The sequence below is a fragment of the Babylonia areolata genome, chromosome 27, assembly GCF_041734735.1.
Source record: "Babylonia areolata isolate BAREFJ2019XMU chromosome 27, ASM4173473v1, whole genome shotgun sequence".
NCBI classification, from domain to species: Eukaryota; Metazoa; Mollusca; class Gastropoda; order Neogastropoda; family Buccinidae; genus Babylonia; species Babylonia areolata.
In genome coordinates this window covers 1,004,034-1,022,410 of record NC_134902.1, presented here as the reverse complement: position 1 = coordinate 1,022,410, position 18,377 = coordinate 1,004,034, and the positions used below count along the sequence as shown (strand labels likewise).

General features: G+C 45.1%; 1 protein-coding gene across 2 annotated transcripts in view; it reads right to left on the bottom strand.

Moving 5' to 3' along the window:
- Positions 1-255: 255 nt before the first annotated feature.
- The window catches only part of LOC143301173 (receptor-type tyrosine-protein phosphatase R-like), a 41,147-nt gene continuing 23,025 nt past the window's right edge, over positions 256-18,377 (bottom strand). For both annotated transcript variants that reach the window (XM_076615266.1, XM_076615267.1), the window contains exons 9-15: positions 16,776-16,854; positions 13,185-13,261; positions 10,340-10,477; positions 8,709-8,822; positions 7,218-7,384; positions 4,502-4,615; positions 256-2,194 (exon numbers count right to left, since the gene is read on the bottom strand). In XM_076615266.1, the coding sequence (XP_076471381.1) occupies positions 2,071-2,194; positions 4,502-4,615; positions 7,218-7,384; positions 8,709-8,822; positions 10,340-10,477; positions 13,185-13,261; positions 16,776-16,854 (813 nt within the window). In that variant the 3' untranslated portion in view covers positions 256-2,070. The remainder of the gene's footprint in view (positions 2,195-4,501; positions 4,616-7,217; positions 7,385-8,708; positions 8,823-10,339; positions 10,478-13,184; positions 13,262-16,775; positions 16,855-18,377) is intronic.

Below are 18,377 nucleotides of genomic sequence, written 5' to 3'. Positions count from 1 at the left end.
ACACATCCAAGCAGTGTGAAGAGCCCACAGCGACAGACAGAGTGCAGGGAAGAGAAGTTATTGCACATGTAGAGAAAGAATGGAACAGTGTTCCACAGCCAGCTGCCTCACCAAACCTCACAACACCATGCTCAGTTCAGGAAAAAAAACCAATACATCAAGAAAAAAAGGTGGTGCCCCAATGTCCATCTCTTGGCACAGTGCCCCTCACACCTTTTGGCACTGTGCCCATCCTTTTGGCACAGTGCCCGTCACACCGTTTGGCACAGTGCCCGTCACCCTTTTGGCACTGTGCCCGTCACACCTTTTGGCACAGTGCCCCTCACACCGTTTGGCACAGTGCCCGTCACACCGTTTGGCACAGTGCCCGTCACACCGTTTGGCACAGTGCCCCTCACACCTTTTGGCACAGTGCCCATGTGACCTTTCAGTCTGTCCATCTCTTTACATTGTGCCCATCACACCTTTTGGCACTTCAGCATCTGTACAAGTGTGACCGTGGCATGTGTGTGTGTGCATGTGTGTGTGTGCATGTGTGTGTGTGTGTGTGCGCGCTTGCACATGAAGAGACAGGTAAATGGCTACAGATGAAGATTCATAATGGTACTAACTGAATGCCAACTGTATTTTTGTAAAAATGTGTACGTTATTCATCTCAGTCAGCTATCTATTTCATGTGATAAACAGGAAATCGTAGGAGGTATTGTAACTTTAACATCTGGTAGAAAGATTCAACAGAAAATCAACAACTCTTGAGAAAACTGATATATAAACTACACTGATAACAAACAGACTCAGATCATCACACACACACACACACACACACCACACACACACACACACCACACACTTATAGGGCTTGTCTCTGACCAGAACAGTGACTGAGCCTCCAGAACTATCCTCTCTGCTGTCAAAAACTACTCTGTGTTTATGAACACAAAGAAACCCTGATGGAGATGACTTGTATAGGTGTACAGAAAGCAATGTCCCCAGGTATCCCCGGTTAATGTGATGTGTACAGAAAGCAATGTCCCCGGTTAATGTGATGTGTACAGAAAGCAATGTCCCCAGTTAATGTGATGTGTTACAGAAAGTAATGACCCCGGTTAATGTGATGTGTACAGAAAGCAATGTCCCTGGTTAATGTGATGTGTACAGAAAGCAATGTCCCCAGTTAATGTGATGTGTACAGAAAGCAATGTCCCCAGTTAATGTGATGTGTTACAGAAAGCAATGTCCCCAGTTAATGTGATGTGTTACAGAAAGTAATGTCTCCAGTTAATGTGATGTGTACAGAAAGCAATGTCCCCAGGTATCCCCGGTTAATGTGATGTGTACAGAAAGCAATGTCCTCTGTTAATATGATGTGTACAGAAAGTAATGTCCCCAGTTAATGTTATGTGTACAGAAAGCAATGTCCCCAGTTAATGTTATGTGTACAGAAAGCAATGTCCCCAGTTAATGTGATGTGTACAGAAAGCAATGTCCCCAGTTAATGTGATGTGTACAGAAAGCAATGTCCCCAGTTAATGTGGTGTGTACAGAAAGCAATGTCCCCAGTTAATGTGATGTGTACAGAAAGTAATGTCCCCACTTAATGTGGTGTGTACAGAAAGCAATGTCCCCAGTTAATGTGATGTGTACAGAAAGCAATGTCCCCAGTTAATGTGATGTGTACAGAAAGCAATGTCCCCAGTTAATGTGATGTGTACAGAAAGTAATGTCCCCACTTAATGTGGTGTGTACAGAAAGCAATGTCCCCAGGTATCCCCAGTTAATGTGATGTGTACATAAAGCAATGTCCCCAGTTAATGTGACGTGTACAGAAAGCAATGTCCCCACTTAATGTGGCGTGTACAGAAAGCATTGTCCCCAGTTAATGTGATGTGTAGAGAAAGCTCTGCAGCAGATCAGAGACAGACAAATGTTAACAGAAGGCTGTGCAGCAGATTTCAGACAGAAGAATGACAATGAAGGTATGAGGAAGGGGGTGGAGACTTGCTGTCAGTGACCCTCAGAGGTCAGAGGTGAGTGCTGTCAGTGACCCTAAGAGGTCAGAGGTGAGCGTTGTCAATGACCCTCAGAGGTCAGCGCGGTCAGTGACTGGATGGACGGTTCCCCCAGGGTGCGCTCGTACTCACACAGCGCCTGGTGCACAAAGTCGTACTGCTCGTGGGTCTGGATCATGCCGCCCCTGAAACACACAGCACAACCTGCAGCATACATCATACATCATGCAGGATACAGCATACATCATGCAGTATACAGCATACATCACACAACATTCATAGTGCACTATACATCACACAACATACAGCATACATCACACAACATAATTCATGCAGTATACATCACACAACATACATCATGCAGTATGCATCATACATCACACAGCATACATCATGCAGTGTACATCACACAGCATACAGTATACATCACACATGCATTATACACCACACAACATACATCATGCACTGTACATCATACATCACACAACATACATCATGCAGTGTACACCACATGACATACATCATGCAGTATACATCACACAACATATATCATGCAGTATACATCATGCACTATACATTACACAACATACATCATACAGTATACATCACACAACATACATCATGCAGTGTACATCACGCATGCAGTATATGTCATACATCACACAACATACATCATGCAGTGTACATCACACAACATACATAATACAGTGTACATCACACAACATACATAATACAGTGTACATCACACAACATACATCACACATCATACAGTGTACATCATACAACATATGTCATACAGTGTGCATCATACATGCAATATACATCATACAATATACATAACACACCATACATCATGCAATATACATCATTCATCATGCATCACAGAACACACACACACCATTCATCACAAAACATACATCATGCAACATACAACACCTAACATATAACATACATCCTGGAACATACACACATCATGCAACATACATCACACACCATACATCACTATCACACACATCCAACACGCTTTGTACATTATTTTGTATTTGTATTTCTTTTTATCACAACAGATTTCTCTGTGTGAAATTCGGGCTGCTCTCCCCAGGAAGAGTGCATCGCTACACTACAGCGCCACCCATTTTTTTGTATTTTTTCCTGCGTGCAGTTTTATTTGTTTTTCCTATCGAAGTGGATTTTTCTACTCAATTTTGCCAGGAACAAACCCTTTTGTTTTGTGGGTTCTTTTAAGTGCGCTAAGTGCATGCTTCACACGGGGCCTGGGTTTATCGTTTCGATTGAATGACTGGGTAACTGTAGAAACTCCATTATCTTTCTTCTGCCTTGCTTTCTTTGTCACCCCCCCCCACCCCCACCCCCCCGCCCCCATCTCTCTTGTCTCTTTTTTTGTTTGTATTTCACTGTTTGTATTTCTTTTTATCACAACATTTCACATTGTACATTACTGCCATACACACACAAAACACATCATACAACACACATTGTACATTACTATCATACACACACACAACACATCATACAACACTCATCACACTTCATACAACACACAACATGCATCACACAACATACATCATATAACATGCAACATACATCACACATGCATCACACAGCATACATGACACGGTATACAACACACATCAAACAACACACAGCATACACCACACGACACATGCCATACAACACATGAAAGAACAGCATACATCACACGACACACGGCATACAACACACATCATACAACACACGAAACACAGCATACATCACACAACATATATCAAACAACACAACATACATCACACAGCACACGCCATACAACACACCAACATACCGCACACAACATACATCACACAGTCGACACCACATCCATAGACTGACCTGTCCAGCCTCATGCCACACACAGTGCCCAACACATCCACACACTGACCTGTCCAGCCTCATGCCACACACAGTGCCCAACACATCCACTGACCTGTCCAGCCTCATGCCACACACAGTGCCCAACACATCCACTGACTGACCTGTCCAGCCTCATGCCACACACAGTGCCCAACACATCCACTGACCTGTCCAGCCTCATGCCACACACAGTGCCCAACACATCCACTGACCTGTCCAGCCTCATGCCACACACAGTGCCCAACACATCCACTGACCTGTCCAGCCTCATGCCACACACAGTGCCCAACACATCCACTGACTGACCTGTCCAGCCTCATGCCACACACAGTGCCCAACACATCCACTGACCTGTCCAGCCTCATGCCACACACAGTGCCCAACACATCCACTGACCTGTCCAGCCTCATGCCACACACAGTGCCCAACACATCCACTGACCTGTCCAGCCTCATGCCACACACAGTGCCCAACACATCCACTGACCTGTCCAGCCTCATGCCACACACAGTGCCCAACACATCCACACACTGACCTGTCCAGCCTCATGCCACACACAGTGCCCAACACATCCACACACTGACCTGTCCAGCCTCATGCCACACACAGTGCCCAACACATCCACGGAGTGTTCCTCTCTCAGCTGTCTGATGCCGATGCTGATGGCCACAAAGCACCCCGTCCTGCCAATGCCAGCACTGAAACACATCACATCACATCACATCACATCACATACATCACATCACATCACATACATCACATCACATCACACTAATGGCCACAAAGCACCCCGTCCTGCCGATGCCAGCACTGAAACACATCACACATCATGCACATCACATCACATCACATCACATCACATCACATCACATCACATCACATCACATCACATCACATACATCACACTGATGGCCACAAAGCACCCCGTCCTGCCGATGTCAGCACTGAAACACACAGCACATACATCACACACCACACACACAGCACACAAACAGCACATACATCACACACACACCACACACACAGCACATACATCACACACCAACCACACACACCACACACACCACATACATCACACACCACACCACACACACCACACCACACACACCACACACACAGCACATGCATCACACACCAACCACACACACCACACCACACACACCACACCACACACACCACATACATCACACACCAACCACACACACCACACCACACACACACACAGCACATACATCACACACCACACCACACACACCACACCACACACACAGCACATACATCACACACCACACCACACACACCACATACATCACACACCACACCACACACACCACACACACCACATACATCACACACCAACCACACACACCACACACACCACATACATCACACACCACACCACACACACCACACCACACACACCACACACACAGCACATACATCACACACCAACCACACACACCACACCACACACACAGCACATACATCACACACCACACACACCACACCACACCACACCACACACACAGCACATACATCACACACCAACCACACACACCACACCACACACACACCACATACATCACACACCAACCACACACACCACACCACACACATAGCACATACATCACACACCACACACACCACACCACACCACACCACACACACAGCACATACATCACACACCAACCACACACACCACACACACAGCACATACATCACACACCATGCGCACAAATACATCTGCATTTGCAAAAAAACATATCTGCATGAAAATGTATCACAATATCACAAATACATGGGCACACACACACACACACACACACACACACACACGTCATAGGCTGATGATGGATATGATGTCATGGGCTGATGTCAGATATCATTGTAACAGGCTGATTGCAGACAGGATGTCACAGGCCAATGTCATATATCATTGTAACAGGCTCACAGATAGGATGTCACAGATCATTCTAACAGGCTGATGTTTGATATGAATCTAACAGGCTGTTGGCATATAAGATGTCACAGGCTGATGTCAGATATCATTCTAACAGGCTGGTGACAGATAGGATGTCACAGGCTGATGTCAGATATGAATCTAACAGGCTGGTGACAGATAGGATGTCACAGGCTGATGTCAGATATGAATCTAACAGGCTGGTGACAGATAGGATGTCACAGGCTTATGATGGATATGATGTCACAGTCAGATGAAGATAATTGTCACAGGGTCATTAGTTATCTGCAATGAACGACCGCAAGTCCATATGGTGTGATATCGCCAGTAAAGGTGCTACATTACAGGTAATTATCACAGGGTGGTTAGTTACCTGAAGTAAAGGTGCTACATTACAGGTAATTATCACAGGGTGGTTAGTTACCTGAAGTAAAGGTGAACATTACAGGTAATTATCACAGGGTGGTTAGTTACCTGAAGTAAAGGTGCTACATTACAGGTAATTATCACAGGGTGGTTAGTTACCTGAAGTAAAGGTGTTACATTACAGGTAATTATCACAGGGTGGTTAGTTACCTGAAGTAAAGGTGCTACATTACAGGTAATTATCACAGGGTGGTTAGTTACCTGAAGTAAAGGTGAAACATTACAGGTAATTATCACAGGGTGGTTAGTTACCTGAAGTAAAGGTGCTACATTACAGGTAATTATCACAGGGTGGTTAGTTACCTGAAGTAAAGGTGCTACATTACAGGTAATTATCACAGGGTGGTTAGTTACCTGAAGTAAAGGTGCTACATTACAGGTAATTATCACAGGGTGGTTAGTTACCTGAAGTAAAGGTGCTACATTACAGATAATTATCACAGGGTGGTTAGTTACCTGAAGTAAAGGTGAAACATTACAGGTAATTATCACAGGGTGGTTAGTTACCTGAAGTAAAGGTGCTACATTACAGGTAATTATCTCAGGGTGGTTAGTTGCCTGAAGTAAAGGTGCTACATTACAGGTAATTATCACAGGGTGGTTAGTTACCTGAAGTAAAGGTGCTACATTACAGGTAATTATCACAGGGTGGTTAGTTACCTGAAGTAAAGGTGCTACATTACAGGTAATTATCACAGGGTGGTTAGTTACCTGAAGTAAAGGTGAAACATTACAGGTAATTATCACAGGGTGGTTAGTTACCTGAAGTAAAGGTGCTACATTACAGGTAATTATCACAGGGTGGTTAGTTACCTGAAGTAAAGGTGCTACATTACAGGTAATTATCACAGGGTGGTTAGTTACCTAAGTAAAGGTGTTACATTACTGGTTATCATCACAAGGTCGTTAGTTACCTGCAGTGAACGACGACAGGCCCGCGGGGCGTGACGCCGTCAGACCGGAAGCGACGCAGTTCCACTTCCTTGACCAGCTCCAGCAGCATGCTGGGAGAGTCGGGCGGCTTGTGGTCCGGCCAGGCCGTGTACCAGAAGTGGAGCAGCATGCGGGACTCACCCTCACTCTGTACACACCACACTGTACACACTACACTGTACACACTGTACACACCACACTGTACACACTACAATGCACACACCACACACTGTACACACTACAATGCACACAGTGTACACACCACACTGTACACACTACACTGTACACACTGTACACACCAGACTGCGCACACCACACACTGTACACACCACACTGTACACACTGTACACACCAGACTGCGCACACCACACACTGTACACACACCACACTGTACACACACCACAGTGTACACACCACACTGTACACACACCACACATTGTACACACTACACTGTACATACCACTGTACACACCACACACTATACACATTACACTGTATACACCACACTGTACACACCACACTGTACACACCACACACTGTACACACCACACACTGTATACAACACACTGTACACACCACACACTGTATACACCACACTGTACACACCATACACTGTACACACCATACACTGTACACACCACACTGTACACACCACACTCTGTATACACCACACTGTACACACCACACTGTATACACCACACTGTACACACACCACACTGTACACACCACACTGTACACACCACACACAGCACTGTACACACAACATACTATACAACATACTGCACACACAGCACTGTACATACAACACACCGTATACAACATACTAGAGACACACAACATACTATTCAACATACTATACACACAACATACTATAAACACAACACTGTACATACAACACACTGTGCACACAATACACTGTTGGCACAAGTGCTGATTGATTGTTGGCACAAGTCCTGTCTGAATGTTGGAGCTAGAGCTGACTAAATATTGGCACAATGCTGTTTGAATGTTGGAGCGAGAGCTGACTGAATGTTGGCACAATGCTGTTTGAATGTTGGAGCTAGAGCTGACTAAATATTGGCACAATGCTGTTTGAATGTTGGAGCGAGAGCTGACTGAATGTTGGAGCTAGAGCTGACTAAATATTGGCACAATGCTGTTTGAATGTTGGAGCTAGAGCTGACTAAATATTGGCACAATGCTGTTTGAATGTTGGAGCGAGAGCTGACTGAATGTTGGCACAAGTGATGTCTGAATGTTGGAGCGAGAGCTGACTAAATGTTGGCACAAGTTCTAACTGACTGAACTGTTGGCACAAGTGCTGTTTGAATGTTGGAGCGAGAGCTGACTAAATATTGGCACAAGTGCTGACAAAGATGAACTGTTGGTAAAAAGCTGACTGAACTTAAGTATTGGCACAAGTGCTGACTGACTGACGTGTTGACAGCAAGTGGTTCAGAGAAGACACTGACCTTGAGGTGGAGATGTCTGACGACAAAGCCTTTCTTCTGGATGACCTTGGCCACCGTGACCTCAATGTCTCCGTAGATCCCGTAGTGCTCTGGCAGGTAGTTCTCACACTTTGGCTGAAACACAATACAGTTCTCACACTTTGGCTGAAACACAATACAGTTCTCACACTGGCTGAAACACAATACAGTTCTCACACTGACTGAAACACAATACAGTTCTCACACTGGCTGAAACACAATACAGTTCTCACACTGGCTGAAACACAATACAGTTCTCACACTGGCTGAAACACAATACAGTTATCACACTTTGGCTGAAACACAATACAGTTCTCACACTGGCTGAAACACAATACAGTTCTCACACTGACATTCCATCTTTCTCCTGTATTGCTGGCATGGCAGTCTCTGAAGGCTTCCTCAATGAAGTTGGCGAAGCGGTCGCGCAAGTCTGGGATTGCTGTTCTGGCAGTGTTGCTGTGAGGCCGATCCTTCTGCTTTGAGCGGTGGATCCGCTTTGGTTGGAAGCGCACTTTGCAGCCAACCAGGGAGTGGTCGGTGTCGCAGTCAGCACTGTGAAAACTACGTGCGGCGAGCACACAGTTCAGCGAGGGCCTTGGAGTGATGATGAGGTCCAGCTGGTGCCAGTGGCGGGATCTGGGGTGTTGCCAGGAAGTTCGGTAGTGTGACTTGGTGGAGAAGAACGTGTTTGTTATGCAGAGGTTGTGGTACGAGCAAAAGTCTAGGAGCCTCTGCCCATTCTTGTTCAGCTTGCCAATACCGAAGTGGCCAGTGCAGCTGGGCCAGGAGTCGTGGTCAGAACCCACTCGGGCATTGGAGTCGCCAAGAAGGTACAGCTGTTCTGTGGCAGGGATGTCTCGGATGGTGGTATCAAGCTCCTCATAGAACTGGTCCTTGGTCTGCAGAAGAACATTGTGTGGGAGCATAGACGCTCAGGAGGTTCACTGGGCCTGAAGAGGTTGACAGGCGGAGGGCGAGGGTACAGGCTGTGCCACTGTATGGCGGTTCCACAGAGGACAGTAGAGAGTTAGAGCGAATCTCAAGTAACCATGACCATAATGTAATAATGGATAATACTGTGTTTATTTCATACAGTTTGGTAACCATGATGATAATAGGTAATACCTTACTTTTCTTCTTCAGTGGTGGTATACCTCAGTGTATTTTCTTGCTTGGGGCATTGGTAACCATGACGACTGAATACCTACCTTGCTTTTTTCCCCTTCAGTTTGGTAACCATAACGACAGTGAATACCTACCTTGCTTTTTTCCTTCAGTCTGGTAACCATGACGACAGTGAATACCTACCTTGCTTTTCTCCTTCAGTTTGGTAACCATGACGACAGTGAATACCCACCTTGCTTTTTTCCCCTTCAGTTTGGTAACCATGACGACAGTGAATACCTACCTTCCTTTTCTCCTTCAGTTTGGTAACCATGACGACAGTGAATACCTACCTTGCTTTTTTTCCCTTCAGTTTGGTAACCATGACGACAGTGAATACCTACCTTGCTTTTTTCCCCTTCAGTTTGGTAACCATGACGACAGTGAATACCTACCTTGCTTTTTTTCCCTTCAGTTTGGTAACCATGACGACAGTGAATACCCACCTTGCTTTTTTCCTTCAGTTTGGTGATCATGACGATGATGGGGCAGCACTGATGCCAGATCATCAGCCAGAAATCCTGGATGGTGTGCGCCATGGGGCCCTGTGTGGCGATGTAGGCCTGGCTCTCCCCCTCATAGCCCTGGGTCAGCAGTCACAGTCAGTCACATTTCAAAGTCACACAAAGGCCTGGCTCTCTCCCTCATAGCCCTGGGTCAGCAGTCACAGTCAGTCACATTTCAAAGTCACACAAAGGCCTGCTCCTCCCCCTCATAGCCCTGGGTCAGCAGTCACAGTCAGTCACATTTCAAAGTCACATTTCAAAGTCACACAAAGGCCTGGCTCTCCCCCTCATAGCCCTGGGTCAGCAGTCACAGTCAGTCACATTTCAAAGTCACACAAAGGCCTGGCTCTCTCCCTCATAGCCCTGGGTCAGCAGTCACAGTCAGTCACATTTCAAAGTCACACAAAGGCCTGGCTCTCTCCCTCATAGCCCTGGGTCAGCAGTCACAGTCAGTCACATTTCAAAGTCACACAAAGGCCTGGCTCTCCCCCTCATAGCCCTGGGTCAGCAGTCACAGTCAGTCACATTTCAAAGTCACACAAAGGCCTGGCTCTCCCCCTCATAGCCCTGGGTCAGCAGTCACAGTCAGTCACATTTCAAAGTCACACAAAGGCCTGCTCCTCCCCCTCATAGCCCTGGGTCAGCAGTCACAGTCAGTCACATTTCAAAGTCACACAAAGGCCTGCTCCTCCCCCTCATAGCCCTGGGTCAGCAGTCACAGTCAGTCACATTTCAAAGTCACACAAAGGCCTGGCTCTCCCCCTCATAGCCCTGGGTCAGCAGTCACAGTCAGTCACATTTCAAAGTCACACAAAGGCCTGCTCCTCCCCCTCATAGCCCTGGGTCAGCAGTCACAGTCAGTCACATTTCAAAGTCACACAAAGGCCTGGCTCTCCCCCTCATAGCCCTGGGTCAGCAGTCACAGTCAGTCACATTTCAAAGTCACACAAAGGCCTGGCTCTCCCCCTCATAGCCCTGGGTCAGCAGTCACAGTCAGTCACATTTCAAAGTCACACAATGAACACATACATGATGCAGCAGAATGCAACTGATCTTATTAACAACACATTTTTTTCAAATCACTGAACTGGCAGTGAGAAGAAAAAGAGCCATCCAAGGCCATACACCTGGCCACACACCTTGACTCACACCAGGTCACACATCTCACCTGGCCACACACCTTGACTAACACCAGGCCACACATCTCACCTGGCCACACACCTTGACTAACACCAGGCCACACATCTCACCTGGCCACACACCTTGACTAACACCAGGCCACACATCTCACCTGTCACACACCTTGACTAACACCAGGCCACACATCTCACCTGGCCACACACCTTGACTAACACCAGGCCACACATCTCACCTGGCCACACACCTTGACTAACACCAGGCCACACATCTCACCTGTCACACACCTTGACTAACACCAGGCCACACATCTCACCTGGCCACACACCTTGACTAACACCAGGTCACACATCACACCTGGCCACACACCTTGACTGACACCAGGCCACACATCTCACCTGTCACACACCTTGACTAACACCAGGCCACACATCTCACCTGTCACACACCTTGACTAACACCAGGCCACACATCTCACCTGGCCACACACCTTGACTAACACCAGGTCACACATCTCACCTGTCACACACCTTGACTGACACCAGGCCACACATCTCACCTGTCACACACCTTGACTAACACCAGGCCACACATCTCACCTGGCCACACACCTTGACTAACACCAGGCCACACATCTCACCTGGCCACACACCTTGACTAACACCAGGCCACACATCTCACCTGTCACACACCTTGACTAACACCTGGCCACACACCTTGACTAACACCAGGCCACAGCACTGATGTAAGATGACACTGACCCATATATAGTTAGCATTGATGAAGAATGACACTGACCCGTATATAGTTAGCATTGATGCAGGATGACACTGACCCGTATACAGTTAGCATTGATGTAGGATGACACTGACCCGTATATAGTTAGCATTGATGTAGGTGACACTGACCTGTATACAGTTAGCATTGATGTAGGATAACACTGACCCGTATATAGTTAGCACTGATGTAGGATAACACTGACCCGTATATAGTTAGCATTGATGTAGGATGACACTGACCCGTATATAGTTAGCATTGATGTAGGATGACACTGACCCGTATATAGTTAGCATTCATGTAGGATGACACTGACCCGTATATAGTTAGCATTGATGTAGGATGACACTGACCCGTATACAGTTAGCATTGATGTAGGCTGACACTGACCCGTATATAGTTAGCATTGATGTAGGATGACACTGACCCGTATATAGTTAGCATTCATGTAGGATGACACTGACCCGTATATAGTTAGCACTGATGTAGGATGACACTGACCCGTATACAGTTAGCATTGATGTAGGCTGACACTGACCCGTATATAGTTAGCATTGATGTAGGCTGACACTGACCCGTATATAGTTAGCATTGATGTAGGATGACACTGACCCGTATACAGTTAGCATTGATGTAGGCTGACACTGACCCGTATATAGTTAGCATTGATGTAGGATGACACTGACCCGTATATAGTTAGCATTGATGTAGGATGACACTGACCCGTATATAGTTAGCACTGATGTAGGATGACACTGACCCGTATATAGTTAGCATTGATGTAGGATGACACTGACCCGTATATAGTTAGCACTGATGTAGGATGACACTGACCCGTATATAGTTAGCATTGATGTAGGATGACACTGACCCGTATATAGTTAGCATTGATGTAGGATGACAAAGGGTCTTGGTCCTCGTCAGGTAACACCACTCTGGTATTTTCATCTGGACAGAAAACACACAAACCATTGTCCTTTCACAAACAAGCCATTGTCCTTTCTCTGTGCTAACCACTGTCCTTTCCCACAAAAACCATTGCCCTTTCACTGTACAAACTTTCACTCACAAACCATTATCCTTTCATGCACAAACCATTGTACTTTAACTGTACAAACCATGGTCCTTTTACTGTACAAACCATTTTCCTTTCAGACACAAACCATTGTCCTTTTACTGAACAAACCTTTGTCCTTTAACTGTACAAACCATTGTCCTTTTACTGTACAAACCATGGTCCTTCCACACACAAACCATTGTCCTTTCACTGTGCAAACTTCCACTCACAAACCATTGTCCTTTAACTGTACAAACCATTGTCCTTTTACTGTACAAACCATTGTCCTTTAACTGTACAAACCATGGTCCTTCCACACACAAACCATTGCCCTTTCACTGTGCAAACTTCCACTCACAAACCATTGTCCTTTAACTGTACAAACCATTGTCCTTTAACTGTACAAACCATTGTCCTTTTACTGTACAAACCATTGTCCTTCCACACACAAACCATTGTCCTTTCACTGTGCAAACTTCCACTCACAAACCATTGTCCTTTCACTGTGCAAACTTCCACTCACAAACCATTGTCCTTTCACTGTGCAAACTTCCACTCACAAACCATTGTCCTTTCACTGTGCAAACTTTCACTCACAAACCATTGTCCTTTCACTGTGCAAACTTTCACTCACAAACCATTGTCCTTTCACTGTGCAAACTTCCACTCACAAACCATTGTCCTTTCACTGTGCAAACTTTCACTCACAAACCATTGTCCTTTCACTGTGCAAACTTTCACTCACAAACCATTGTCCTTTCACTGTGCAAACTTCCACTCACAAACCATTGTCCTTTCACTGTGCAAACTTCCACTCACAAACCATTGTCCTTTCACTTCTGGAGAAACATTGCCGTCCAACTGGTGGTGACAGAGAAATAGCTATACTACAGGTAGCACTGAATGAGGTATTTACTATCCAACTGGTGGTGACACAGAAATAGCTATACTACAGGTAGCACTGAATGAGGTATTTACTATCCAACTGGTGGTGACAGAGAAATAGCTATACTACAGGTAGCACTGAATGAGGTATTTACTATCCAACTAGTGGTGACTCAGAAATAGCTATACTACAAGTAGCACTGAATGAGGTATTTACTATCCAACTAGTGGTGACACAGAAATAGCTATACTACAGGTAGCACTGAATGAGGTATTTACTATCCAACTAGTGGTGACACAGAAATAGCTATACTACAGGTAGCACTGAATGAGGTATTTACTATCCAATTAGTGGTGACACAGAAATAGCTATACTACAAGTAGCACTGAATGAGGTATTTACTATCCAACTAGTGGTGACACAGAAATAGCTATACTACAGGTAGCACTGAATGAGGTATTTACTATCCAACTAGTGGTGACACAGAAATAGCTATACTACAGGTAGCACTGAATGAGGTATTTACTATCCAACTAGTGGTGACACAGAAATAGCTATACTACAGGTAGCACTGAATGAGGTATTTACTATCCAACTGGTGGTGACACAGAAATAGCTATACTACAGGTAGCACTGAATGAGGTATTTACTATCCAACTGGTGGTGACACAGAAATAGCTATACTACAGGTAGCACTGAATGAGGTATTTACTATCCAACTGGTGGTGACAGAGAAATAGCTATACTACAGGTAGCACTGAATGAGGTATTTACTATCCAACTAGTGGTGACTCAGAAATAGCTATACTACAGGTAGCACTGAATGAGGTATTTACTATCCAACAGGTGGTGACACAGAAATAGCTATACTACAGGTAGCACTGAGTGAGGTATTTACTATCCAACTGGTGGTGACACAGAAATAGCTATACTACAGGTAGCACTGAATGAGGTATTTACTATCCAACTAGTGGTGACACAGAAATAGCTATACTACAGGTAGCACTGAATGAGGTATTTACTATCCAACTAGTGGTGACACAGAAATAGCTATACTACAGGTAGCACTGAATGAGGTATTTACTATCCAACAGGTGGTGACACAGAAATAGCTATACTACAGGTAGCACTGAATGAGGTATTTACTATCCAACTGGTGGTGACACAGAAATAGCTATACTACAGGTAGCACTGAATGAGGTATTTACTATCCAACTGGTGGTGACAGAAATAGCTATACTACAGGTAGCACTGAATGAGGTATTTACTATCCAACTGGTGGTGACACAGAAATAGCTATACTACAGGTAGCACTGAATGAGGTATTTACTATCCAACTGGTGGTGACACAGAAATAGCTATACTACAGGTAGCACTGAATGAGGTATTTACTATCCAACTGATGGTGACGCAGAAATAGCTATAGCACAGGTAGCACTGAATGAGGTATTTACTATCCAACTGCTGGTGACACAGAAATAGCTATACTACAGGTAGCACTGAATGAGGTATTTACTATCCAATTAGTGGTGACACAGAAATAGCTATACTACAGGTAGCACTGAATGAGGTATTTACTATCCAACTAGTGGTGACACAGAAATAGCTATACTACAGGTAGCACTGAATGAGGTATTTACTATCCAACTGGTGGTGACACAGAAATAGCTATACTACAGGTAGCACTGAATGAGGTATTTACTATCCAACTGATGGTGACGCAGAAATAGCTATAGCACAGGTAGCACTGAATGAGGTATTTACTATCCAACTAGTGGTGACACAGAAATAGCTATACTACAGGTAGCACTGAATGAGGTATTTACTATCCAACTGTTGGTGACACAGACATAGCTATACTACAGGTAGCACTGAGTGAGGTATTTACTATCCAACTGGTGGTGACACAGAAATAGCTATACTACAGGTAGCACTGAATGAGGTATTTACTATCCAACTAGGATTCACACGACCACTTATCTGTTACAGTGCAGTGCTTAGTAGGAATGATAGTCTGTAACCACTGAACAGTACTTACTGGGAATGATGGTCTGTAACCACTGAACAGCACTTACTGGGAATGATGGTCTGTAACCACTGAACAGTACTTACTGGGAATGATAGTCTGTAACCACTGAACAGTACTTACTGGGAATGATAGTCTGTAACCACTGAACAGTACTTACTGGGAATGATGGTCTGTAACCACTGAACAGTACTTACTGGGAATGATGGTCTGTAACCACTGAACAGTACTTACTGGGAATGATGGTCTGTAACCACGCAGCAGTACTTACTAGGAATGATAGTCTGTAACCACTGAACAGTACTTACTGGGAATGATGGTCTGTAACCACTGAACAGTACTTACTAGGAATGATGGTCTGTAACCACTGAACAGTACTTACTGGGAATGATAGTCTGTAACCACTGAACAGTACTTACTGGGAATGATGGTCTGTAACCACTGAACAGTACTTACTGGGAATGATGGTCTGTAACCACTGAACAGTACTTACTGGGAATGATGGTCTTGTAGCGGTTCTTCATGCCAGAGCCAGCCACCGACACTTTCTCTGGATGGTTCATGGGAATCTCCTGCAATACCATCAACACACACATTTCTATATCTACATACATACACACACACAACAAAACATATTTCTATACACACATTTCTATCCACACACATACACACATGATCGCATGTTTCTGTCTACAAATTTTCACACACGCAATCACACACATTTCTATCTACATATGCAAACACACACAATCATCTACATATACATGCACACACAATCGCAAAAATGTTTCCGTCTACATATGCAAACACACACAATCACACACATTTCTATCTAATATGTCATGCAAACACACACAATCATCTACATATACATACACACACAATCACACACATGCACATATTTCTATCTACATATGCAGTCCTACAGAGACCACATCACTAACACGGAAGTGAAGAACAGAATCAAGCAAAGTATTGGACCCTACGAAGACCTTCTGTCCATAGTGAAAAAACGCAAACTTAGGTGGTATGGACACATCTCCCGATCATCTGGTCTTGCCAAAACGTTCCTACAAGGCACCGTACAAGGAGGCAGAAGAAGAGGACGGCAGAAGAAGAGATGGGAAGACAACATCCGGGGGTGGACAGGCTTGACGCTCGGTGACGCCCTGAGGAAATCAGAAAACCGTGAAGAGTGGAGAGGGGTGGTGGCCAGGTCAGCAGCGGTGCCCCAACGGTCTGAACCCAGACTACGGGAGAGGTGAAGGTGAAGGTGATGCAGTCCTGACTTCCCCATGAAATGCCCTTCAGTCATTTTCAATCCAACAAATGCCAACTTTCAGTAGTAATGGGACTCCTATCAGTAGTACGTAACTCAGACTCCATCTTTTTCAACCATGATCAAATGATACCTATTTCAAAGTCTGCATGTCTCAGCAAAAGCTGCACATGCATGCATGCATGAATGCACACACACACACATACACATTGCACAACGAAACCAAGAAAGGGAAGGAGAGATAATTCATCATCTGATTGCAAGGCCACCGCCCTATAAACAAGAGGTCAAGGGAAGGAGAGATAATTCATCATCTGATTGCAAGGCCACCGCCCTATAAACAAGAGGTCAAGGGAAGGAGAGATAATTCATCATCTGATTGCAAGGCCACCGCCCTGTAAACAAGAGGTCAAGGGAAGGAGAGATAATTCATCATCTGATTGCAAGGCCACCGCCCTGTAAACAAGAGGTCAAGGGAAGGAGAGATAATTCATCATCTGATTGCAAGGCCACCGCCCTGTAAACAAGAGGTCAAGAACAAAACATATACTGGAGTGCTTCAGATCATTTCATCATCAGCCGTGAATGGAAGGTTGTATTTTACCATGGTCATTTCCCATCCAGCTACATTTTCAATAGAAGGTTTGCAATCTGCTTTCTTTCAAACACCCCCCAAAAAGCCGTTATGACTGTTTGTGCTGACTTGGGTACAGTCGCAGCATAGACTGCCTGGGCTGACTTGGGTACAGTCGCAGCATAGACTGCCTGGGCTGACTTGGGTACAGTCGCAGCATAGACTGCCTGGGCTGACTTGGG